General features: G+C 38.5%; 1 protein-coding gene and 1 long non-coding RNA gene across 2 annotated transcripts in view; one reads left to right on the plus strand and one right to left on the minus strand.

Moving 5' to 3' along the window:
- Positions 1 to 13,664, plus strand: part of LOC131219935 (probable LRR receptor-like serine/threonine-protein kinase At1g56140) — a 151,219-nt gene extending 137,555 nt beyond the window's left edge. The window contains exons 31-33 of the mRNA XM_058214921.1: positions 10,848 to 11,079; positions 11,395 to 11,545; positions 13,169 to 13,664. Of these exons, the coding sequence (XP_058070904.1) occupies positions 10,848 to 11,079; positions 11,395 to 11,545; positions 13,169 to 13,498 (713 nt within the window). The 3' untranslated portion in view covers positions 13,499 to 13,664. The remainder of the gene's footprint in view (positions 1 to 10,847; positions 11,080 to 11,394; positions 11,546 to 13,168) is intronic.
- A 2,867-nt stretch (positions 13,665 to 16,531) lies between these two features.
- LOC131220935 (uncharacterized) lies at positions 16,532 to 18,391 on the minus strand. Its single transcript, XR_009158911.1, has 2 exons — positions 18,274 to 18,391; positions 16,532 to 16,800 (listed from the first exon to the last, which is right to left on the minus strand). It is a non-coding gene; the product is annotated as an uncharacterized LOC131220935 (long non-coding RNA).
- Positions 18,392 to 26,583: the final 8,192 nt, after the last annotated feature.

The raw sequence follows: 26,583 nt of genomic DNA on the forward strand, positions 1-26,583 counted from the left end.
TAAGAAAAGAAGGTACTCAAAGCTATCGTGGCGTCTACTGTAATTTGAGTTACAACAAACCATAAAAAATTGAAAATATTTTTTAAAAATCAACTAGAAATCAATGAAGTTTAATATAAACATGAATCAAAGTAAAGTAAAATCCCAATCACGCTACAAGCTTCACTTCTTAGCCCTAGTTAAGAGATTTAGCCAACCATAGACATGATTAAATTAAAAACTTTTACATAAAACATAAAAACAACTAAGGAAGAAGAAGAAAAACTGTTGGCAGTGGCTTTCCACCCTTTTTCTCTACTCCTTAAACCCTAAATGATCCCTTAGAAATGCCCTAGGGACTCTTATTTATAGTTGTGAACCTCCATCTTACACATCGACTTGGAATTTCTACAAACCGCCTTAAGTTATGCAATCTGCAACTTTTCCGCATTACACATCAGTCGGACCAAAGTCACCTTCAGTCGAACCAAAGTTGAATCCAAAGTTGAGTCCAAATTTAGAAAGGATTCTATTTCAACAGTTGCCTAATTTTGGTCGGACCGAGCTGGGTTCGGTCGGACCGAAATTAATCTTTGGTCAAACCGAATTAACTCCAAAATTCATCGTTCTTCCTTCCCGTATTTGCTAAAAATCCGGAATAAATCTCCAATAGTTGTGTCGAAGGTAATATTCTGGATAAATAGGTTGAAATCTCTGGATTTGGGTGAGCTTCCAATCAATCTCGAGCTGTAAGGAAAGGCCATTACTATTACTCCATGCCCTAGTTTACATTGGATGATCCTTCACTTGCTCTATCTGCTCATTGGATTGGGGATGATAAGTTCTGCCATTGTCAAGCGTAGTGCCTATGGCTTCTTGTAAACTCATCCAAAATAACAAGGTGAAATGAGGGTAGTAATCAAATAAGATGGAACTAGGCACTCCATGAAGACGCACCACTTCATTGATATATAGTTTGATGAGTTCGTCTATTGAGTAGTTAATGCAGATAGAAATAAAGTGAGCTAACTTTGTCAGTTGATTAACAATCACCCAAATTGAGTCACGATTCTTCCAAGTCATGGGTAGTCCAACTATGAAGTCCATAGACATATAGTCCCATTTTCATTTAGGTGTTTTTAACGACTACAATAATCTTGATGGATTTTGATGATCCGCCTTTACTTGCTGGCAAGTAAAGTATCAAGAGATGACATAATCGAAGTTCGCTCTTCATACTATACCACCAAAATAGTCTCTTCACATCGTGGTACATTTTAGTACTCTCAGGATGAATAGTAAACTTGGTTCGGTGGGCTTCATTTAAAAGTTCTTCTTTCAGCTCCAGAGCATTAGGTACACATAAACAATTGTTGTATATCAATTCCTTTTTCGATGTCAATCCTCCATTCTGACGTATCATTTGCTTATTGTTTGGCCACTATTTTCAGTAACAATTTGTCATCACCTTGTATTTATATAATTTGTAACTTCAAAGTCTGCATCACATTAATTACACAACCGAGACTCTTGATTGAAGCATCAATATAAAGTACGAATTTTACTCTATTTTATGGAAGGGTGAGAACAGGGCGTTGCGGTCAAAAGATGTTTTAATTCTTTGAAAGTCTCTTCACACTTTTCGGTCCATTTGAAAGGTACCCCTTTTCGAGTCAGATACATTAATGCCCAAAAATGTTGAAAAGGTCCTTAATGAACCTTTTGTAGTAACCGGCAAGTCTGAGGAAACTTCTAACTTACGAAACATTTGTGGGTTGCTCTCACATTACCACAACATCTATCTTTGCAGGATCTACCGCTATTCCTTTGTTTGTCACCACATGATCAAGAAACTTGACGTTTTCCTTTTAAAATTCATATTTACAAAATTTAATGCACGGTCGATTGTCTTTTAGGGTTTATAGCACAACCCTTAAATGCAACACATGGTATTCACTGGTCTTTGAATAGATCAATATATCGTCGATGAGTACAATAATAAAATAATCCGGATATGGTTAAAAAATCTATGTTCATGAAGTCCTTGAATATTGTCTGGGCATTAGTCGGTCCAAGGGGCATGACCAAGAATTAATAGTGCCCATAACGCGTTTTAAAAGCCGTGTAGGAAACTTCTTCATCCTTTTTCATAGCTGATGATATCCTAACCTTAAATCAATCTTAGAGAAGCAATGAGCTCCTTTCAACTGATTGACCAACTCATCAATATGAGGTAATGGATAATTATTTTTTATCATCATCTGATTCAAGCAACAGGAATCTAGACTTGACTATTACTCCTGTTATGGGGAATATGTTGAACGAAATGTTGAAAATCAGTCTCATTGGTGGGGAAATATTGATATTAAAATTGTGCAAGACTCCTATTAGGGGGAGGAGTTGAATAAAATTAAAATGGATTTAATTGGAATTGAGCTAAATTTAACTAGAATTAAATTGGATTTAAGTGAAATTGAGATAGATTTTGCTGAGATTAAACTTTGTTAGTGGGGTCAAACCTGAATCTCACTCTCTAGAGAGTAGGCTAGCTACTAAGACCAATCCCTGCCCATGGCATTTGCCAGTGGAATCACACAGATCTTGATCTAGGATAGCAATCCAAGAGCAACAAGCAATCACAAGAGAACATAAAGTTTTAATGTGGAAAACCCTTACGGGAAAAAAATCACGGCATAAAGCGACAGAAATCCATTATGAAATAGAAATTACAAGAGAGAGGACTTACCCGATTCAAACAACCTCGAATCTCACCCTTGTTACACCTTTTAATAACCCTAAAACCCTTTAAGAACCCTTGGAAAACTTTTAGAAAGCTTTAGAATACTTTAGAATAGTCCTATAGACCCCTATTTATAGTTTAGTAACATTAATTATGCTTTGGAAGTAAGAGAGTCAATGAGCCAGGTCACTCATAGGTTTTGGGCATAGCTCGACTCGAGCCAGGCTTCGATCGGTGGAGTATTAAGCTTGAGGGTCAGGCTCGGGCTTAACTTTTAAGCATGTTTCTAAAAACACTACTTCTGGACTTGAGTCGAGCGAGCCTTGACCGGTCGAAGGCACCTCGACCGGTCGAGCAAGCCCCCCGACCGGTCGAGCAGCACGAACTTCAAATTTAAGACATTTGTCAATAATAATCTCCACCATGTCTTCAATCTATAACTGTGTAGCTTGACCTCTTCTCTTACCTTTGCATTATATCTTCAATCAACTCTTTTTGTGCACATCTGTCCTTCTTTTACACCATCGCCAAGCCCCAAGCCTTTACACAAAACTTGAACTTCTCTGTAGGAACGACCTTAGTGAGTATGTTTGTTGGATTCATGATGGTATGAATCTTCTCCAGTGTTACGCCTCCTTTTTCAAGCACCTGTCGGATAAAGTGGTGATGAATATCAATGTGTTTAAGTACAAGAGTGATAAACATAATTTTTAGCTAAATTGATAGCGCTCTCGCTATCACGATTAACCGGCACGACCTCCTGCTGAAGTCTCAACCGATTTATCATGCCTCCGAGCCAAACACCTTATTTGCTTTCATCACTACCATATATTCTAGCTTGGTCGTGGAAAGAGCCACCATTGATTGAAGCTTCGACATCCAACTAATTGCTCCACCGCTAGTACAAACGAATATCCTGAAGTAGACCTTCTTGGAATCCACACTACCTGCGTAGTCGGAATCCACATACCTAACCAACTTTGCCCTTGTCTTCTCAAAAGTTAAGATTTAGTCTTTCGTACCTCGAATGTATCAAGTAGTCCATTTCACCGCTTACCAATGTTGTTTGTCGGGATTTGACATGTATCTACTCACAACACCAACTGTGAAATATCCGGTCTCGTATAGACATGACATATATTAAACTACCAACCGCGTTTAAATAAGGCACATGAGACATAGCTTCTTCTCCTCATTTAATTTAGGACATTATTTCGAGGAAAGTTTGGAGGAGCCGCATGGGGAACGCTCACCGACTTTGCCTGGTCCATCCCATACTTGACAACACCTTTCTAAGGTATTCTACTTGTGATAGCCAAAGCCTACTCTTCTTCTGTCTCTATGAATATCTATCCCAAGAACCCTCTTTGCAGCCCCTAGATCTTTCATCTCGAATGTCTCTGATAACTAAGTCTTCAATAAGTTGATTTCAGACATATCATGACAAGCGATCAACATATCATCAACATACACTACTAGGATGATGAATTTTCATCACTCGGTGTCTTGTAATAGGCACAGTGATCGTATTCACTCCTAGTAAATTTCAAACTTAACATGAAAAAAATCAAATTTTTATACTACTCTCTAGGCGTTTTAGGCCATACAACGACATCATTAATGTGTAAACTTTGTTATCTGCCCCTTTAACTTCGTAGCTATTTAGCTGCTTCATATAGATCTTCTCTTCTAATTCCCCATGCAAGAATGCAACTTTCATGTCCATCTGTTCTAGCTCGAGATCGTATTGGGAAACCAACCCCAACACGAATCTGATAAACACCTGCTTAACCACCGACACGAATATCTTTGTGAAGTCGATTTCTTCTCTCTGAGCATACCCCTTCACTACCAGCCTCGTTTTGTATCTATCATGTTTTCTTTTAAATAACCACTTGTATCTGATCACTGTTTGGCCTACTGGAAGCTCCACCAACTCCCATGTGTGGTTTTTGTGCAATGAGTTCATCTCATCACCATGACCGCCTTCCACTTTTCTGCATCAGACTCATCAAGAGCCTCCTAAATAGTTGGCATGTCCCCCTCATCTATAATAAGGGCATATGCAATATTAGAGTCGTCCCTGTATCTTAGCGATGACCTGCGATCACGTGGTGAGTTCCTTCTCATAGGTGGTTGCTCCACCTGATCTTGTAACTCTGTCTATGCATCTGTCTCTGCTTAAGTATCATCTGAGTCAATCTAAGCTTCTACAATCAACCTTTCTGATTCCTCTTGCTTCTCTTGATCATTCTTGCGGAATAGAGAGCTTTCATCGAATCTGACGTCACGGCTAGTGATGACTTGCGTGTGACCCTGTCGAATAACCTGTAACCTTTCACACCAATACCATAGCGAACAAAAATATAATTTTAGCTCTATAGTCTAGCTTATCTCTCTCAAGTGATGGTACATGAGAGTAAGTCTCACAACCAAATATGCGTAAATCTGAGTAGTCCAGCTTATGACCACTCAATACTTTCTCTGGGATTTTACATTCAATTGTGGTTGATGGGGACCGGTTCACCAAATAGCAAGCCGTGTTAACGACCTTTGTCTATAGGTCCTTTACCCAAAACAACATTACTTAACATGCATCTGGCCATTTTTGATAGAGTCTGATTCATTCGCTCAGTCATACCTTTTTGTACGGGCGTGTGGCGCACTGTGTTGTGCCTAATGATCCCTTTATCTTTGTAATATTCATTAAATTCAGTGGAAGTAAATTTTCCACCATTGTCAGTCCTTAAAACCTTTATTTTTCGTCCTAACTATTTTTCCACTATTGTCTTCAATTGTTTGAATATGGTGAAAATTTCGGATTTACGCTTCATAAAGTAAATTCAAACTTTCGAGTAGTCATCAATGAATGAAACAAACCATGATGACTCCCAATGAAAACCCTGGCGATGACCCCCATACATCAGAATGTACACAATCAAGAACACCCTTATATACATGTTTACCGGATTTAAAAAATATTCTTAAATATTTACCATATATACAATACTCCCATATACTTAAATTAAAATTTTTGAAAAATGGAATTAAATAATGGTAAAAAAGTACCTTATGCCCCACTCACTCATGTGGCCCAGACGAGCATGCCATATACGTAGAGACATGAAGTCTGCAATAGCTACTGCCGCTCCACCTACTGAAGTGCTCCTAATCAACCTGTAAAGGTTTTCGTACCTTTGCGCTCTCATAACCACGAGTGCCCCTTTTGAAACTTTAAGGACACCATCAATACCGGTGAACTTGCACCCTATAGCCTCGAGTGCACCGAGAGAAATCAGACTTTTCTTCATATCAGGAACATGCCTGACATCAGTCAGGGTACGCTCCATCCCATCAAACATCTTGATACTCACTGTGCCAATAGCCACAACATTACAGGCATTGTCATTACCCATAAAAACCTATCTACCATCACATTCCTTGTAACTAGTAAACCAACTCTGATGAAGAGTCATGTGATAAGATGCTCCTATGTCAAGTATCCACTCGTCTTTATGATTGTCGTGTAAGTGACCAATCATGGAAACAGACAGAACATCACCACCACTTGTTTCTTCATCAGATGTGACAACATTGGCCTCCTTGGAAGAAGCCGCTGAATTTTCTTTCTTTGCTTTAGGATTTCTACAATCCTTCTTCATGTGTCCAAACAACCCACAATTCCAACACTTTAATTTTCCTTTACCCTTGCCCTTAGATTTTGATATAGGTCTTGAAGATCCTATACATCGTTTAGAATCTCTGCCCCTCGTAATCAGTATATTGGAAGATGTCCCCATGTCACCGTTTAGATTTCTCATAGCCTTCCCTTGAAGGACTGAGATAACGGTGTCGACACTCAAGGTTTTATTTGCAGTGCACATTGTGTCCCTTAATGACTTATACAATGCAGGAAAAGAATTCAACAATATACGTGCATGTTCCTCATCTTTGACCACTTCCTCCATATCCAGCAATTTACACATCAATTTATTAAAGTTACTGATGTGGGCTTCTAGATCTCCACCCTCTGTCATCTTGAAGGTATAACACTGTAGCTTCAAGTGTAGGCGATTTTCAGAGGACTTCTTTGCATAGATGTTCTCTAACTTCGCCCACAAACTAGCCGCAGTTTTCTCCCTCAAAACATTATAGAGAACCTCATCCGTGAGACATAAATGGATGGAGACTAAAGCATTACTATCAAGGGTTTCCATTCTTCGCCTTTCGTAGTAGATTTTCGCTCCTCAAGAGCCTTAATCTTGCCATGCTTGGTTAATAGACTAATCATCTTAACCTTCCATAACTCAAAATTATTTGTGCCCGAGTACTTCTCAATATCAAACTTGGCGTTACCCATTATTGCTAATCCTTCAGATTCAAGCCTATGCCCCGACATTAGCTCTGATATCACTTACTGGGGGACCGCGGAAGTACACAAAGATGAATCAAGGATAACTATCCGATAACACTAAGCAAACATAAAGAGAAAACAACGATTTTAACGTAAAAAAACCCTTTCGAGAAAAAAACCATGACATAAAGCGACAGATAATCACTATGAAAGTAGAAATTACAAAGAGAAAGAGCTTACCCGATTCGAACAACCTTGAATCTCACCCTTGCTACACCCTTTAAAACCCTAGGACAATTTAGAAACCCTTAAAATACCTCCCAATTCCGTTTACATCCATATATATAGCTTTAGAAAGAATCCTGAATGAAATTGGAAACAAATCCCGCAAATTCGCAACTGGAATTGAGCTAAATTTAACTGGAATTAAATTGGATTTAAGTGAAATTGAGATAGATTTTGCTGAGATTAAACTTTGTTAGTGGGGTCAAACCTGAATCTCACTCTCTAGAGAGTAGGCTGGCTACTAAGACCAATCCCTGCCCATGGCATTTGCCAGTGCTTGATGCTACTCCTATTAGGGGAAATATTTGACTAAAGTGGATTCCCAATTATTTGATGCTGGACTAATTGAGTGGACATTGTACGTTTGTAGAGACATTAGGATTTTGAGCTAGCGCGCTAACTATGATTGTAGGGAAGTCTTAGAGGGTGGCCACGACTCCATCCTGCACGGCCCCAATGATTACATTCTGGGATGGTTGGGGGATAAGGAGCTGATTTGCTAGTGGGCCAATCTGTCATAGTCTTAACAACCATTTCCACATTTTTAAAGCTGGGAGGGCCTTGGGTACACCTTCTTCCACTTTCATAAGTGGTAAAATGGGTAATTTCACCGCCATATGACATGATATAAAAGGATGGAGGACACATGGCATTGTAGATCCACTTTGATAAGTGGTAAAATAGGTAATTTCACTCTTTGAGGAAAGAAATAACCATTTTATCCCTAGGTGGGGATCCCATCATGCCCAATTGTTTGTTTTCCCAAATCACTGTCCAGGAAGATCTTCAAAGAGATACCAAGATCCATTTAAATTTACAAAGATTCAGGTGAGTATGTCATTACTGCCTATTCACGATTTTTGCACTTTTTTCACAATGGGTCTTAGGCCCCTATTCCTTGTATAGGCTTGGTAGATTGGGCTTGGCTTGAGGCCCAGTTAACATAGGTGATGGTAGTGAATCTATGGTTGGCCACTATCCACTATGAGTGGCCCATGGGATGAAATGTGTCACCCAAATCATTGTTTGTACTTCAAATTGTATGTGAAACTTATCGGGTTGGTTAGGCCCACTAGGCCTTGTTATGGTTTTAGGGTTTATGGGTTGGCTAGGCTACATTCATAAGGATTTTTTAAACTTAGAAGTTATCTCACATGGTCTAAGAAAATGTGCATCATTGCTGGTGAGGGGTGTCTACAACTCCTCACCGCTCTAACTTCACATGATGAGCCTACGTTCTTTCCCAATACCATGAAACTTCCTCATTGATGTGAATTAATGGCAATAGAAATTCAAGCATTAGAGGAAAATGGAACATGTAGTACTTACTACTTGACATAAAAGATATTGGATGCAAGTGGGTATACAAAATTAAGTACCAAACTGGCAGAGTCATCGAATGCTTCAAAGCATGCTTAGCGGCCATAGGATGCAATCAAATTAAGGGTCTCAATTTTCTTAAAACTTTTACACTTGTTGCCAAAGTGGCCATTATTCATTGTCTCCTAGTTGTAGCTGTCATTCACCATTGGTCACTCTATCAATTAGACGTCAACAATGCCTTCCTCCATGGAGACCTTCACAAGGCAGTATATATGATGATCCCCTTGGATTCTCTAGAACTGGGAAGCAATGTGTTTCCTGTTTCAATAAATCCATATATTATTTTAAAAAAAAAAAAAAAAAAAAAGCATCAAAAAACTAATTTAAGAAATTGTTCTCTACAGTGAAAGAAGGAAATTATCCTCAATTATTAGCAAATTATTTGCTATTCACTCATTCAGATGGCCCTCACTTTACAACGGTCATTGTCTATGTTGACAATATTATCTTGATAGGAAGTGACCCCATTGTCATCACTGCTTTAGAGACATTTATTAATAATAAGTTTCATGGTAAAGATCTCGGCCTCACTCACAGAAAGACATTTTACCAAATCAGACAAAGTATACTTTTCATATCCTTAAAGAGAGTGGCCATGTTGGGGCTCGACCTGCCACTTTCCCCATAGAGCAAAATTTGCACTTAATTGAAGACCATGGCACACCTCTTCCAGATCCCACTACATATCATCAACTCATTGGACATCTCATTTAACCATCACTCACCCTGACATCATTTCTGTGGTCAATATCCTAAGTTTTTTATTTTATTTTATTTTAGTATAAAGAAAGCTGTTAAATTTTCATATATCGCACCAAAATTTACAATTCGGGCTCTCCAAGAGAAAAATGGACCTGGGGAGAGCCTATCGTAACTACAAACAAAGGCCGGCCTAGTTTGGACCTGTGGGAGAACTACCCATAAGGCAACGACCACATCCGACCAAACCAAAAAACCACGGCCCAGGAGAAGCTCAAAGGTGGGCTGCAAGAGAAACCCATAACACCATGTTAGACCATTCTGACGGCTCCCAATCCCACCTTGTCAAGGAAGAGCTGGCCTCTGACCACATCCTAAGTTAGTTCATGCACAATACACACTAACTTTTTTTTATCACACGGCCATTTGAGTACTTCGAGATCTCAAATCCTCTCCTTCTAGCAAGAGAATCATTCTTCCTTCTAGCAATTCCCTCCAACTATACGTTTATTGTGACTTTAATCGGTCCAATTACTCGAAGCATGTCTATCCACAACAAGTTAATAATGCTTGGTCAATGCACTGTTTCTTGGAAATAATAATAGCTGACAGTTTTAAGATCATCCACTGAAGCTAAATATCATGACATGGCCAATGCAACTCGTGAACTTATTTGGCTTAAATAACTACTTTAAGATCTTGATGTCCACCACCCTCAACTGATGCAGCTTCATTGTGACAATCAAGCTGCCTTTCATATTGCCACTAGTCTTGTTTTTCACAAATAGACTAAACATATCGAGATTGATTGTTATCGTCCTAAAAAAAGATTACTACCGTGATTCTCCCCACTTCTTACATGCCTACCAATCAACAACTTGGAGAGATCTTCACCAAAGCTATTGGTCGAGACTCCGTCATCATCTTCTTCACAAATTGGGTGTTACAGATCTCCATGCTTGAACTCGAGGGAGGATATTATGAATGATTTGATATCCTTCATTGGAAAGAATTAATCTTCCTCCATATATGTTAGGAAAGACTCAATATCCTTCCATATTCTCTGAGATTTAATTCTTCCTCAATGTATTTCTTTCATATTGGGAGCCATTCCCTCTGTATTTATACACCATAATAATTAATAGAAAAACAAGCAATTCCTCCGTTTCTAAATTTCACATTAAACCATGACTGTATAGTAGCCCATTTGATGATTAGACTGGCTTGTTTTCTGACCACTACACATACAAGATGGGCCGCAACTAAGGAACGACCTGGACCTCAACCCACATGCCAGTAGTGGCACATGTGACGCAGAGTACAATTCAGAATCCCACGGTAGCATGTATCTGTAGGAGAGCGTAATTGTACTACATTTCAATGCTAATGGCTGCCATTTTCTTGCAGGAGAGAGTAAGTTGCATCTGGATTGGCATACACGCTTCAAGATATGCTTGGGGACAGCAAGAGGTCTCGCTTACCTCCACGAGGAATCCAGGCCCCGCATTGTTCATAGGGATGTCAAAGCCAGTAATATTCTGCTTGATGCTAATCTCAATCCAAAGATATCAGATTTTGGTTTGGCCAAGCTCTACGATGACAAGATGTCCCACATCACTACCCGTGTTGCAGGGACATTGTAAGCATTGTTGAAACTTCCCATTCGCCTTCATTTCTTAAGGTCATGTTTGGATGCTTCATTGAACAAAATTGCAATAATCCAACTCAATGTAGAGCCCAAGACTGACGCAGAAGTTCCATTTCATGATTTCAATCTAGGGGTTGATTTGTCATTATGAATGGAGTGGGGTTGCACAGTTTGGTAATTTTCCAATTTGATTTTTAATTATTGCAATGCAAGTCAATTGAGCATCCGAACACAGCCTAAATTTCTTATTACGGGATGTTGGTTTATATTGGAGTGCCTCAAACTGCTATCTTGTTATTCTGGAAGCGGCTACATCGCACCAGAGTACGCCATGCGTGGGCATCTGACGGAGAAGGCTGATATATTTGGATTCGGAGTCGTTGCTCTGGAGATTGTAAGCGGAAGGCCAAACCCATGTGAGAACGTGTATCCAGAGAATATGTATCTCGTCGAATGGGTATGACATTTAATTTTCCTACTAACATAAATCGGAAACGTAAAGGCTGAAACTCAATTCTTTCATTTTGGAAAATACTATTGAGAATCCGAAATTCTTTGGTAGTTAGAAAAATGAGACAAAAAACACTTATTTAAGAGCTCAATGTCAGCTAACGTTAGTAACGATTTAGTCGACTTTTGATGTTCTGCCTCCCAAACGAATATCCAAGAACAACGGTAATGTTGGGGGACTAAATAGGTGACTGATCTCATTAGATCTTAGTCATACACTAAGTGTCTACCTATCTTGGTGCCTGGGGTCATTGTATTTTGGTTTGAATTGAAGCTACAATTTCAATTCTGGCACACCTACACACATATACAGCCGAAAATAGCAGCAACAGGGTGCATCCAAAAGTGACCTTAAATAACATGGGGCACACATGCATTCTAAACTACCAATGTGGGGCTCTTGAAGGTCACTGTATTGTTACTTCCGTAGGCTTGTGCTTCCTGTTGCTTATATATATATATAGATGCTGTAAAATTCCAAAATCTTGAAATATAGAATAACGATTAGCAATCCATTAACAATTTCTACTAAGTTAAGCAATAGCCTTTTAAGGTGGAGAGTGGAACTCAAGCATTCCCAAATTAGCTTGTGAATTAGTAAATTTCTCTGTTGCAGAAGTTGGATCGATGGCCATGAAGCGCTCTTGAACCTAGCTGTCCATGGTGGAGATCCTAGTAATCATCAGATCGGCTTGTTAATCAAACTTCTAAAAACAGTTTGATTTGTATCAGTACTACTATTATTAATGTTACTTATTTTGTAAAACGGTTAGGAGTGTTGATCTGACAATTAGGATGGTCGGTTAGAGTCTTTCTAAAGGGTATTAGCAAACCCATCACTAGAAGTACAAGAAACAAGAGAGAACACGAGAACCACCTAAAGTCAGGAATAGCACTCTCCCACTGCTATCCCCAGTCTCACGGCATTCTCCTCGTTTGGGTGACAATCAACAGTCCCGATCTCTGGATCATTCAGCGGGTAGCATGTTTGACTCTGTTCTCTTTTTGCACACTGAAATTCTTCATTTTTCATGTTTAAGCATCCACCTTATTGTTTTGTACGTAGCGGCAATCAATCTCGATTTGCTTGAGATTGATTCTGAAACAACCATCAGAAATTCAGAAGCACGTGGTTGTTTCGGAACTTTCCAAATTGGTAATGGATTCTCAGTTGTTTTTCGGATTGTGAGAAGCACAAAATTGCATATCCATGCCAAAAGGGCGGCACCTATGCAATATTCACACCATTCATCAGGTGGATCTCATCACAAACTTCCATGGCCTGAAAATGTGGTCTGTCCACTCATCAGGTAGGCCACCCTTGTGCCCAGAAAGATAAAATGGACATTTAAAAGAAAATTACCAACAGGCTGTATTCAACATACAAGTTGGTCCACGTGATAGGCCGTCCAGCCAGATTTTTGGGCCAGATCATCAAGATTCTAGATGGCGGGGCATCAGCATAAGTGACCCACATCTCGTTTCTCATTTATTTATTTATTTTATTTATTATTATTATTATTATTTTTAATGTTTTTGGTTGTATCCAATCCATTCTATGACCTTGTAGGCTTGGCATCTCCATGAAAACAACCGCGCATTGGAACTGGTTGATCCAACACTATCCAACTTCGATGCAGAAGAGGCAGCTCGGATGATCGGCATTGGTCTTCTATGTATCCAGGCATCACCATCACTACGGCCGCCCATGTCACGGGTGGTGGCCATGCTGCAGGGAGACATTGAAGTGAGCACCGTCACGTCAAAGCCAGGCTACTTAACTGATTTGCCCCCCAATTATACAATCAGCTTCATGAGTGACGGCACTTTGACAGCATCGACAAGTGTAACTTCCACCAGCCAAAAGTTATCACCCGGTAATGAAAGCATCTCACCCTGAGAACCTTTGAGCTGATGCTGCTCGAGGTCGACCGCATCCCATCTCTCCATATATGCATTAATATATATGTGCATGCGTATAAGATAACATATTTAGACGCCAGGCGGTTTGGTTGTTGGTATTTGATACATGCTTTGCATTTATTTAAGTCACGTTTGGATGATAAGTTACTTTAAATAAGTTACTTATTCCAACGGTAACTTACCTTGGTTTCAACTTAATTAGGAGATAAACATGTTTGGAAAGTATGTTCGGTAAAACACCTGACGTTGGGTTATTGAAACCCCCAATCCAGCAATGCGGTGAAAGTGGAGCCCACCATAATGTATGGGTTATATATCTACTCTGTCCATCCAATTTTCCAGATCATTTTATGTACTGGCCCAAAAATAAGCCAATCCAAATCTCAGGCGGCTCACCACAGGAAACAGTGGTCATTGAACGCCCATGGCTGAAAATTTCCTAATGCCCACTGTAATGATTATTTTCCATCTAACATATTGATAGGATCAGATAGACCAAAATGAAAGGAAAAATACAAATATCAACTTATCCAAAACTTTTGTGGCTCCCAAAAAGTTTTTAATGGCAAGCGTTCAATTATCATGTTTCCTGTGGGGTGGTCAAATTCAGAGTTGGATCTGCATTATTTTTATGCTTATGCTCAGAAATGAGCTGGAAAAATGGATGGACGGCATGGATATACAACACATCTATCCAAGTGGGTCTGCGGTAAGGGCTTGAGAAAACACGTTAGTACGCTGACCTTGCGGGACGTGGATTGTTGGTTAAACCTAACTCCACGTGCCCAGGGCCATCATGATGTTTCTTAGAAATCTAATATGTACATTTATTTTACCATGTCATGTTAGGAAGTGAACCCAAAGACGAGGTAAATCAAAGGCTTAACTGAGCTACATTGAAGGAAAAGATGGAGATTCAATGACCACCATTGAAATATTTCTAAGGCCCGCTATATATGATTATATGCCATCCAAACTGGTTATTAGGTAATTCCTACCTCATAAGATCATATGAAGAAACGGTGTACAGGTGCACATTTCAAAAAGCAATTAAATGTGAACCTCATGACTATTTCAAAAGGGGAGGTTCAATACCACTGTTTCAATTAGCATGACCCACTTGAGTGGTGGATCTACCGTATATTTGGGACCACAGCTTAAAATGAGCCAATAAAAATGGTGGGTAGGGTGGATTTCTCGAAACATTATGGCGGGACACTTTGATTTTTTGAGCTCCTACCTTCCAACGTGGGGTTAACGATACTTTTTTCTAATTGTGTCGCCTACCTGAGTATTTGATCTTCACTGTATTTGGACACACTGATTAAAACGAGATGGAAAAACTGACGGAGGTAGTGGATTTCTCGAAAACATTACGGTGGGTCACATGACCGTGGTAGTGGATTTCTCCATAACATTTCAGTGGGTCACATGACAATGGCGTGGTTCCAACAATGGGTATTCAATATCATCATTCTCCAAAATCCAAAAAAAAAAAAAAAAGGACCAAGATAAAACTCAAATATTTGTATTGAATAATGTCTAATATGTATGATTTCTCCATTATATCATTATAAAGAAAAATAAAATCCTAATTTGTAACTAGCAAAAATAGCAAAATTCTAGTCCTAACAAAAGTTACCCAAAATAGTAAAACTTGTCTAAAACCTAATTTGCAAAAAATATAAAGTCCAGATAAACATTATTAGAGGAGTCCTAGCATGATTACAAGTCATTTCTAAAAAAGATGAAAATCTACTTTTAAAATAAGGAAATATGACAAAAATTGAAATTATTAAAAATAATATTTTTTCTAAAATTTTGTTTTTAAACTGAAATTGTGTGTTTTCTCATGAAATGGATGCATGCGACCCACTTAATGGGTTCAGTTAATTGTGGATCGGCCATTACGATAAAGATTGATAGCTTGTGCATCCCGTAATGATAATCGAATCAAAAGTCATAGTGGATTTACGGTTCACACTTCAAACGACAATTTCTTCATATCCGAATTAAATTTCGTTGAATTGGATGCACCTAGGGCCCAATTACGTTATGCCCTACATAGAACTGGCTTGGATTTGACGGACTAGCTACTTCCACTTTCATTTGGCCTTCTTATGGTCCAACCATGCTAGGAATGTATAATTACCACATTCTATGTCAATGGTTGATTTCCATTTTGCAAATCAATGGTTGTGATGGGATGAAAGATTGTCCCAAGAAGAGAGAGAGAGAGAGAGAGAGAGAGAGAGAGAGAGAGAGAGAGACTCAGAGGGCAATTTGTTCCAAGAAACATGTTCTGGTCTAACATGTGTGAATGGAACCTGCTAGGTCATGCTTTAACATGTCAAGTAGCGTCATGTCATCCATTAAGTGAGGGTGGTTGAGCGAAAGGTCAATGTGTCAGAGCGGTTATCAAGACAAGTGACAAAGAAGGCAAGTAGTGCTAAAATGATTATGATAACTGTCAGGATGTGAGAAGCATATAGATGATCGATTTAATGCTATAAATAATGAAAGAAGTTAGTAGAAGAAGTTGTCTCATACCAATCCTCAATTTTGCCTCAGTTATCCAAACCGAAGCTACAACCCCTGTGGCTAAAGGCTATAACCTCAATTTTAGCAACAGATGCTAAAAAGGCTTTTATAGCCTCAGTTTTTTGATTGAAGCTAAAAGAACCCTTTTAGCTTCGGTTGCCTTGAAATGAGGCTAAATCATGTTTTTTGCCTCAGTTGCCTCCAACCAGACTAAATATATTTTTAAAGCTTTTAGCCATGGGGGTTGTATCCTCAATTTGGGTAATTGAGGCAAAATTGAAGCTAAAGATGGATTTTGCCTCTATTGGTATCAACCGAGGCTAAATCCAATTTTTAACTTTAGTTCTTAATAACCGAGGCTAAATTTAGTTTTTTGCCTCTAATAATATCATAATCAATCAAAATGATTAAACCTGTGCATGTTTCACCCATTTAACATTCATCAAGACAAAATAATCAGCACAATACCAATAAAACAGTTAACGGTCTATTTAATGTTCTCAAAACAGACTACAAATGCACATGAATGCCGTTTTCCATGCTAAAAATGTTTATAACAATACAACCTTCCATGCAGCCACATAGCCTTATATGGCCAAACAGGCAAAACTATACATCAACTGGGACTGAAAGTAGCTGCAGCATCTCCTCAACAAATCACAACCATAAAACAGAAGATGAGACCAACCGACAATAGGGCAGGCATGCTTTGATGCTCTTCAACCACAATGGAAGCCTCTGTTGATTCATGGCAAGAGAAGAATGAGTTTAGTTAGTGAATTATATTCCAACAGAGAAGCACAAGGCACTTGCATGAATACAATATCTGTTAACCAGTTTATTTAGGTATTTGTGGGAACTTAGTGCCGAACTATTAAATAACCCTAACTGTAAAAGCATCTGAAGAATTTTCAACTATCATTTCTCAAATTCCTCAAAAAATAGTAAAATTTCTACTCTTATTATATTAAGGAAGAGACTTTTAACTGGTTGTATCTGCCTGGAAATCTTCTATAAAGGTAAAGTCGTAACATCCCCAGCAAATTATTAAGAAGGAAAAAAAGAGGCGCGTGGGGGGGTGGGGTTGGGTGGGTTTGTGAGAAATGAAGTTCCATACAAAGTACCAATCAAAGCTTTCTATGTTAAGATATTATACAAAGTGCATCTTAATGTGTTTGAGTTTCAGTGTACTTAGACTGCACTTGGATGCACTTAGACTACACTTGGATACACTTAGACTGCACATGCTTTATCCATATTGTCCATCCATTTTGATAAGCCATTTTAATGCATTAGCCCAAAAATGAGGCAAATTTCTTTAAAAAAGAAAAAAGAAAAAAGAAGCTCAACTGAAAAAAATCTCATAGACGTTTTCTTTCAAATTTCAACAGAAATTATAAATTTAATTTAAAATATACAAAGCCATTCAAACAATTGATCAAGTGCATGATTCTTTATGCAATCATTGTATATGTATTCCAACCATAAACTAGAGGTTTTGGAAATAAAACCATCTTTACCTATTCTTTTTCAATTTTAGATGGTTTTTCCCAAGATGTCTTGTCAATGTGACTTCAGGTAATGCATCATCTACATCATTGAACATGCAACGACATGGGTCCCCATCCAACAATAAATGCATCTATACTGGGCTATTCTAAACCTTTAGAATTACTTCAGAGAGTAAAAATTTCAAGGCAAACACATGAAATGATCCCAAAATCTGGTTGTTGATGGACATGATCCCAAAATCAGACTGGTTTTGGTGGATTTTGTGGAGTAAGACTGTCAAATTTAGGATCACAACCCACCCATGATGGTGAGATGGTCAGTCCTATCAATGCAATTTCAGATAATGTGCCCATCAAACATGCAACAATGAGGATACCATCCAAATACACATATATAAACCATACAGTAAATACATGTGAAAAGAAAAAAAAAACACACAACATATAAAAGTGACCATGCCAAATACACATATCCAACGTAGTCCCTGTCTAAAGCTCACTTTTTAACCATGCTAATGAAATACCCATGTTTAACAATACTTATAGCCATGCCCACATCAACTAAATTAAGCAATGCCCATGGCCACGTATAAAACCCATTTCAACTAATTAGCATTGCCACATTTATGTATAGATGAGTACTATTATCATAGAAATAGACTCAAGTTTGAGAAAATCCATGCTTGAAAATCATGCTTACCTGAACAAACTTAAATTTCAACCAATAGACATCAATAGCCTCTGTAGCCTCTCACTCTAATCAATGGCTAAGAACACGCCCTTTAGCTCTACATCCTTGGTGAGGTCACCACTTGCCAAGGTGTCCCGTATCGGTATCGGTTGGCGTAACGGTGACCTCCAAAACCGATACGGATACGGGGTCGTAACGGCGATACGGGGGCGTAACGGCCCGTAACGGAGTAAAATTTTTTTTGCCAAAAAAATATTAAAAAAATATGTATTAAATCCGGAATATTCTAAGCATTCCAAATATGCATTCATTTATAAATTGGAACATGTTTATGGTGGTGTAACGGTCCACTCTTTGGTGAGAAGCTGTATCGGACTGTCTGATTAATTTTTAAACCAAGTAACCTGAATTTTGACTACAAAATGTATATATTTAATTTTCTAAATATCTAATTTATATACTTACCAATTTAATATCTTTCTCCTAGTAGTTCTTTAAAAAAATGAAATTAAATTTAGGTAGATGGCGTTGCCAATTTCGGTCTGACTTGGAGGACCAATCAATGCCCCAAATTAGCCTCAAATTCATGCAATTTATTGTCATTATCCCACTTATGTATTAGTGGACATTTATTGGATAGTGAATCATGAAAAAAACCAAAAGGCCCTATTTTAAAAAATAAGAGTACACCGAATAACAATTAAAAACTATTCAAATAATTTGATTTTGGCATTGTGAGTTAGCAATTGCAGTTTATAATTTAATTAGTAAATTTTAAGTTAATATGTCTTTGGTACAATTTTTTATGGCCTCAAATTAGGTGAGACTTGGATGGTGAAGTGTAGCACACATGTCAAATTTTTTTGGGCCCCATGCATGATGAATGTGTTATATCTAAACCGTCCATTCATTTGACGAGATTGTCTTAAGACTTGACATGAAAAATAATACAGATCTAATTATCAAGTGGACCACACTGCAAAAAGCAATGGGGGATTGAACGACTACCATTGAAAACTTTTTTGGGCTCACATGACTTTTAGATCAATATAAAATTTGTTTTTCCTCTTCACTCGGGTCTTTTTGACCTTATGAACAGATTGGATGGAAAATAAATGTTACGGTGGGCCTACAAATTGTTTAACGGTGAAAATCATCACCTCCGCTGCTATTTTTGGTGTGGTCCGGACGATCTTTGGATACGATTCATTTTTTAAATAATGCTATAAAATAATATTTAAAAATAGATGAACGGTGTGGATATAATAAATACATTACGGTGGAGCCTATAAAACTTTGATCTCCTTTGGACCGTTCGTACAACTCGGAGCTCGAGGAGTGTCAGCGCTCGTCTCAGCGTGACACGTAACGACAGCAGCTTCGCTGCCCAAAAAAAAAAAGAGGGAAGGAGAGAGGGAAACCGAAAAGAAAAAAGAGGGAAAGAAGAGAAGAAAAAAGAGGGAAAGAGGGAAAGAACAGAGAGGGAGAGAGAGAGAGAGAAGAAGAAGAAGGAGGAGGAGGAGGCCGCAGCCGCAGCCGCAGTCGCAGCAGGACCGCAGCCGCAGCCGCAGCAGGGCCGAGAAGAGGAAGAAGAAGAAGAAGAAGAAGAAGAAGAAGAGGAAAAGAAAGGAAAAAGGTTAGGGTTTATTTATTTATTTATTTTTATTTTTTTTTCCAAGGCCCGTAACAGCCGTTACGGGTCAGTAACGGCCGTTACGCCCGTAACGTGCCCGTAACGGCCGTTACGTGTACAAAAAAGCGACTCGGCCGATACAGCCCCGTATCGCGTAACGGGTACCACCGTTACCGTTATTAGCTCTACATCCTTGGTGAGGTCACCACTCACCTTCAGCTCTACATCCATGATGAGAATACATAAACATTAGATTGAAAGCAATGGCGATTGAAATCTCATCAATAAAAGAATCAGGTGTTTGGTCTATCAAAATGTTCTATTTGAAAGCAAGTAAACATTGAAAAGGCACCCATTTCCAATCTGCTGCCTTTCGTCGAGGTTAGAAACAAAATGGATGGCCTATCCTATCCATTTCCAAGAATATGTACACACACACAACATACTTACTTACAAATGATTGTTCACTGGTTAGAAATAAAACAACAAAGATAAGTTGATGAGAGATTATGTAAAACTAGTTGTACCTGAGACCTATGGTACATCTAGTTGTGTTGGACACATGGACAGTCCAATCAACTATATAGACTGTTCATTCATTCCAATCACAGTTGGCAGGCTACCCATTGCAGAGACTACACTGATCTATCAGAGAATCCAAACAATCCAATCAATAGCATGCAAATAGATAGTTACAGTCATTCAAAGCAAAATAACAACCTCTTCTTGAAATACAAATCCAGTTTGAAGAGAACACCTGCCAAAGTTCTACAGGTTTTAGGAGCCAAGCTGTCCACCACACATTTGCATGATGAGGCCCTCATCTCAATGGTTTCGAACTTCAAACCATTGGCCAGTGCAAGAAATCCTACTAGTCAGCAAACCACACATTTGTAGATAAGCAAGGGGATTCCTCATTGGATAGGACATAATTTGTAATTGAAATATATGCATTTTGCCCATTAACTATGCCTGGTAGTTAATGGGCAACTAACAAAAACATGACGAAGTTATCTGGACTATTCGTTTGTACCATAAATCCTAGACCACCTTGCAACTGAACCATCATGATTTTTGGGCAAGGAAATCTACAGTAAGACCCACCTAAGGAATTGAAAAGTTTCTAGATGTGATAAAAAAAAAAAGAGAGAGAGAAAAGGTACTATTCGCTCGACCTCACGGGTCCGTCCCATGAGGTCGAGCTGTGTGGGCCCCACCGTGATGCGTTTCGAACATCTACCCCATCAGTCAGATGCACCATTCCATCATGGGCCTAGTTATTAAAAATCAAGTCAATCTATGACTTTTGTGGGCCACACCATAAATAGAAGTGGGGAGGGGCTGTGCACCATTAAAACATTCATAATCATTTTTTGGGCCTACTGAGATGTGGTATAAAAATCTAGCCCATCCATTATGTGTGTCCCACTTGGATGAGGTTTCAGACAAAGTTTCAGCAGCATTCAAAACTCAGATGGGCCCCGCCAAATGCTTTTATATGTTTTAACGGTGTCTTTACATGATTTTAGATGGTATGGCCCACCTGAGTTTTGTATACGGCTGATTTTTGGGATATCCCATAATTTAGAGGGGACCCATCAAATGCACGGTGTTGATGGTCGAAACACATCACGGTGGGGCCCACACAGCTCGACCTCACGGGAGCTTATCGTGAGGTCGAGCGCATAGTTCCTTTTCCCACACACACAAAAAAAAATAAAAAAACTTAGAACTACTATTTAATTGAAAAAGTGTAAACAAGTTTCAACATCCATCGGTAACTAATAAAAGAAATCGGAAAGCAACTGAATCAACATTAGAGTGGCTTTAGCTATTGATTGCAGAAGATCATCTACTATGGCCTTTATCTAAAGAGGACTGTCTGCACATGTTTGATGGTTGCAGAGACTTAGTGGCTTCTTAGTCTGAGATAAGGAAGGTTTTTTTCTTTTCTTGTGGGTGTGTTCTTGTGTGCGTGGGATCTATGGATGCACTACATCTTATATTCTCAAAGCATGTCTTGCTTTTTTAACCCCACAAGCATGATGCAGTTTTCTATTTCTTGTTTCTTGAGGCCCCTACCAATTATTCATTTTTTTATGCATTTATAGTTTCTGGTTTCTTGAGGCCCCTACCATATAAATTCTAGTTGTTGGCTCTATGTTTTTTTTTTTTTCTTGAGGCCCCTACCATACTGGTTTTGCACTACCAAAACCAATGCACAAAAATAAAATAAACACACTACCAGAAGAATTTTCATAGTTAATGGATGTGCTGATCCTTCATGAAGAAGTCCAACAACCATGAGCGCCACTAACTGAAAGCCAAGAAAATACACTGAAGTTTACAGATTATGAACACAGTATATATTGTTTGTAGTGCTATAAACACCACTAGCTCTATCAAAACATTTGATAATGTCCACAATGGTAAATCGCTGATCAGAAATATCAAGCTCCAAAGTACATTTGTTAGAAGGCTCACGCACTAGCTAAAGGGCAAGTTGAGATCTTCCTTATGTACTGGATATCCTTTCCCTCTCCTTTGATGCACTTTTTTTTTTCTCCTTTTAGGTATTAGCTGAAGCATCATTAATAATAAATACGAGGAGAAAATAAATATATATAGGTAGAACACATTGGTATTAGATATAATGAATTGATTTTTAAAGTAACTGTGTAAGGGCATGGCATCATTATGTCTTCCTCCAAAATTTACACGTGTGCATGTTAGAAAATGCATGCTTGCCACCCACTTATTTCCATGACAAGATTCAATGTTTGAAACAAGCGGAACAAAGTGGGACTTGCTGTTGGTGTGGATGCTACATGTATCTTCCCCGCTGTCACATTTGAGGTGTGTACATGAGCCGCCTTGTACATGCATGTGGTATTAGCAAAGCTCTTTTTGTTGCATCAGCTATCCCTTGCTTGAAATACATTCCAAATTCCAATGACCTCATGGTGACCTAATTTAAACTTAATTATACAACATTGATGAAATAATTTAAAGAAAACAATAACAAACCTGAACAAAATAGTTCAAAACAATCAAAATGCACTACATGGAAAGCTCATCTGAGTTGATGAAGTTCAGAGCTTTGACATGGCAAAAAAACCTCATCGTTAGCTCAATCTAATACGCCCTAAAGAAGAAAGTAGACATATCATTTTAATTATACTAAAGAACACAAATATTGATGAGTGAATCAACACTGAATATGCAATAAGAACAGCCAGACAATGGAAATAGCCATTTGTATTCATAAAATACTGAAGCTGAAATGCAAGCCAACCTAACATGTATAGGGCCATTTACAATGGTATTGTGCACAAGAAACCATTAGGACAGTGGACGAATTTGGTACACCTTAAAGAAGAAAGTAGACATGTCAAGCAAGGGAAGTTTCCCTCCAATGAATTAGGTAACTATGAACCAACCTGTTAGCTAAGTACCCTGGCACAATCGGTCCAACAAGTATTAATTCCAACACTGTTCAGATGAATAGCCGAAGTAAAAGCCATTCCATTTCAATTCGACAGAGAACAAATGGCTAATTCTATGCATCAAAGTTGGACCTGAAACAACTTTATGACTGGCCCTCTTGTTCTATTGCCAATTTGCCAATTTTCATCCATTGAATTGAATTGTCACAGTTCAATTTCTATTCTGCATGCAAACATGGCCTATATATCTTATTACCTGATGTTGGTTTATATTGGAGTACCTCAAACTGCTATCTTTATATTCTCGAAGCGGCTACCTTGCACCGGAGTATGCCATGCTTGGGCATCTGACGGAGAAGGCTGATGTATTTGCATTTGGAGTCGTTGCTCTGGAGATTGTAAGCGGAAGGCCAAACGCAAGCCAGAACGTGGATCCAGAGAAGATGTATCTCCTTGAATGGGTATGGCATTTAAATTTTCTTACTAACATACATCGGATATGAAGAGCCTGAAACTCAATTCTTTCATTTTGGAAAACACTACTACATCTCTTCAGAACCCAAAACTCTTCAATAGTTAGGAAAATTAGCCAAAAACGCATATTTAAGAGTTCAAACTCATCTAACATTAGTACATTTTAGTTGAATTTGGATTTTCTGGAGCCCAAACGAATATCCAAGATATTTCAAGTCGAACCTTAAACATCCTGGATATTGTGTTGTGGGTGAAAAGAGAATCCTGGACATTGCAGTTCGTGAAATTCCCCTTGCCAAAATGCATGACTGATCAAATGCACATCCTTTATGCTGAAGTACCTTCCAGGATGCTGATTTTGGGTACATCCAAAACATTTCAAGTTGAACCTTAAACATCCTCAATATTGTGTTGTGGCGAAAAGGGCATCCTGGACATTGTGATTCCTGAAATGCGCACTGCACCAAAATGCGCAACTGACATAAAAAAAAAATAAATAAATAAAAAAGAAATCCTTCCTAATGAATTATTTTCCAGGATGCTGATTTGGAGTACATCCAAACCCAACCTTAAATATCCAAGACGTTTCAAGTCAAACCTTAAATGTCATGGATATTGTGTTGTGGGCAAATGGGCATCCTAGGCATTGTGGTTCCTTGAAGTACCTCAAACTGCTATCTTTATTTAAGTATCCTTTCTAATATTTAAGTATCTTCTAGGATGTTGATTTGGGGCGCATCTAAACATGACCTTAACTACCTACATGGGGCACACATGCATTCTCAGCTACTGATATAGGGCTCTTGAAATATCTGTCCCACAAACACTGTGGATATTTTCGGTGCATCTTTAACTGCATATATGATTTAAAATACCAAAATCTTAAAAAATAGAAGTAACCATTAGCGATCCATTAACAAATTCTACCAAGTAAAGCAATACTCTTTCAAGGTGGAGAGTGGAACTCAAGCATTCTCAACTTAGCTTGTGAACTGAGGAAATTTCTCCTGTGGGTGTTGTATCAATGGCCATGAGACCCGATTGAACCTAGCTTTTTATGGCATTAATCCCCACATTGGCTTGTTAATCAAGCTTCTAAAATCAGTTTGATTTATTATTATTATTATTATTATTAATGTTAGTAATTTTGTAAAATAGTTAGGATCATTTCCCAAATGAGAGAACCATTTCACCTTAGTTTTTCTAGTTACTATGAAAGTCTATTGTGATATGATAGAGATTTGAGACTTGAAAATTGAATTCATTTAATACATGAGTTTTAGTTTTTCTAGTTAGCTAAACACAAACTGAATCAACACCAATTTTATAAAGACTCGAAGCTATAGAAACCTGAAATTTCTTGATTTCTCCTGAAAACGCCAAAAGCTAGGGTTTTTATTGGGATCGAATCCCATATGTTGGAGCAATCGACTAAAATGCAAGCATTGAGAACTGTAAATTTCTAGGATTAGGAAAAACTGCCATACCTCAGAATGCCAAAATCCTAGGGTCTCAATCCAGAGAAACAACAACAGATTCAGCGACTCCTCTTCCCAGATATTCAGAAGTTTGGAATTCCTAGCATTTGATGGAAATCAGAAGCAAGAATTTGAAACTGTGGTGATTTTTGAGAGTTGAAATGCTTTGAAATGCTGAAACTAGGGTTAGGGTTTCGAGAGGAAGATGAAAAGTGTTTGCAACACAGAGAGAGAGAGAGAAAGAGAGAGAGATAGGGAGGGAGGGAGGGAGAGAGAGCTACGGCTGGGTATTTTTTAAGGGTTAGGAAAGAGGAGAAGTGAAATGGAGAGACGATTTGAGATTCTTCCCCGTTTGTAAGAGATAGATGTTACGAGCTTCTAATGTGCGCCAAGTGCTTACTTTGCACAAACAACGTGTCATTGCAACTGGGGCCACACCCTCAATGATCACATGATCCAAACCATCCAGGTTATAGGCTTTGTGGCCCAACAATTCCATGGCCCCTAAAAGGTTTACAATGATATAGGAGTTCCACCCCACGGTTTCCTGTGGTGCGGTCCAGTAAAGGCTTAGATTTGCTTGATTTAAAACAGATGATTCTAACCATCTGATCGATGACATATAAATTGGACAGTCAAGATCATATTTATAGCATATAAATTGGACGGTCAAGATCATATGTAAGTGTCCCGGACGTAAAAATCACATGGGGGGCACTTGAAAAGTTCAATTGAAGGATCTGGGTACACTGTAAAACATATTTTACAGCTACCACCCAACATCACATTGATACGACTATCCTAACCGTGGATCAATGGCCTATAAAATGGACAGTCAAGATCATTCATGAAAATTCGGTTCATATGCAACTGAGGCTAAAAGATAAATTGTTCGCCTCGGTTCCTATGCAACTGAGGTTAAAAAGTAGACTTTTGGCCTCGGTTCTTATGCAACTAAGGCTAAAAAGTAGACTTTGGCCTTGGTTCCTATGTAACTGAGGCTAAAAAGTAGACTTTTCGCTTCAGTTCCTACGCAATTGAGGCTAAAAAGTAGATTTTTGGCCTCGGTTCTTATACAACTGATGCTAAAAAGTAGACTTTTGGCCTCAGTTCCTATGCAACTTAGGCTAAAAAGTAGACTTTTGGCCTCGGTTCATATACAATTGAGGCTAAAAAGTAGACTTTTTGCCTCGATTCTGCAATTGATTTTAAAATTTAGACTTTTAACTTTGGTTCCTATACAATCGAGGCTAAAAGGTAGACTTTTCACCCCGGTTATGCAACTAAG

This window comes from Magnolia sinica, chromosome 12, assembly GCF_029962835.1.
Source record: "Magnolia sinica isolate HGM2019 chromosome 12, MsV1, whole genome shotgun sequence".
Classification (NCBI taxonomy): Eukaryota; Viridiplantae; Streptophyta; class Magnoliopsida; order Magnoliales; family Magnoliaceae; genus Magnolia; species Magnolia sinica.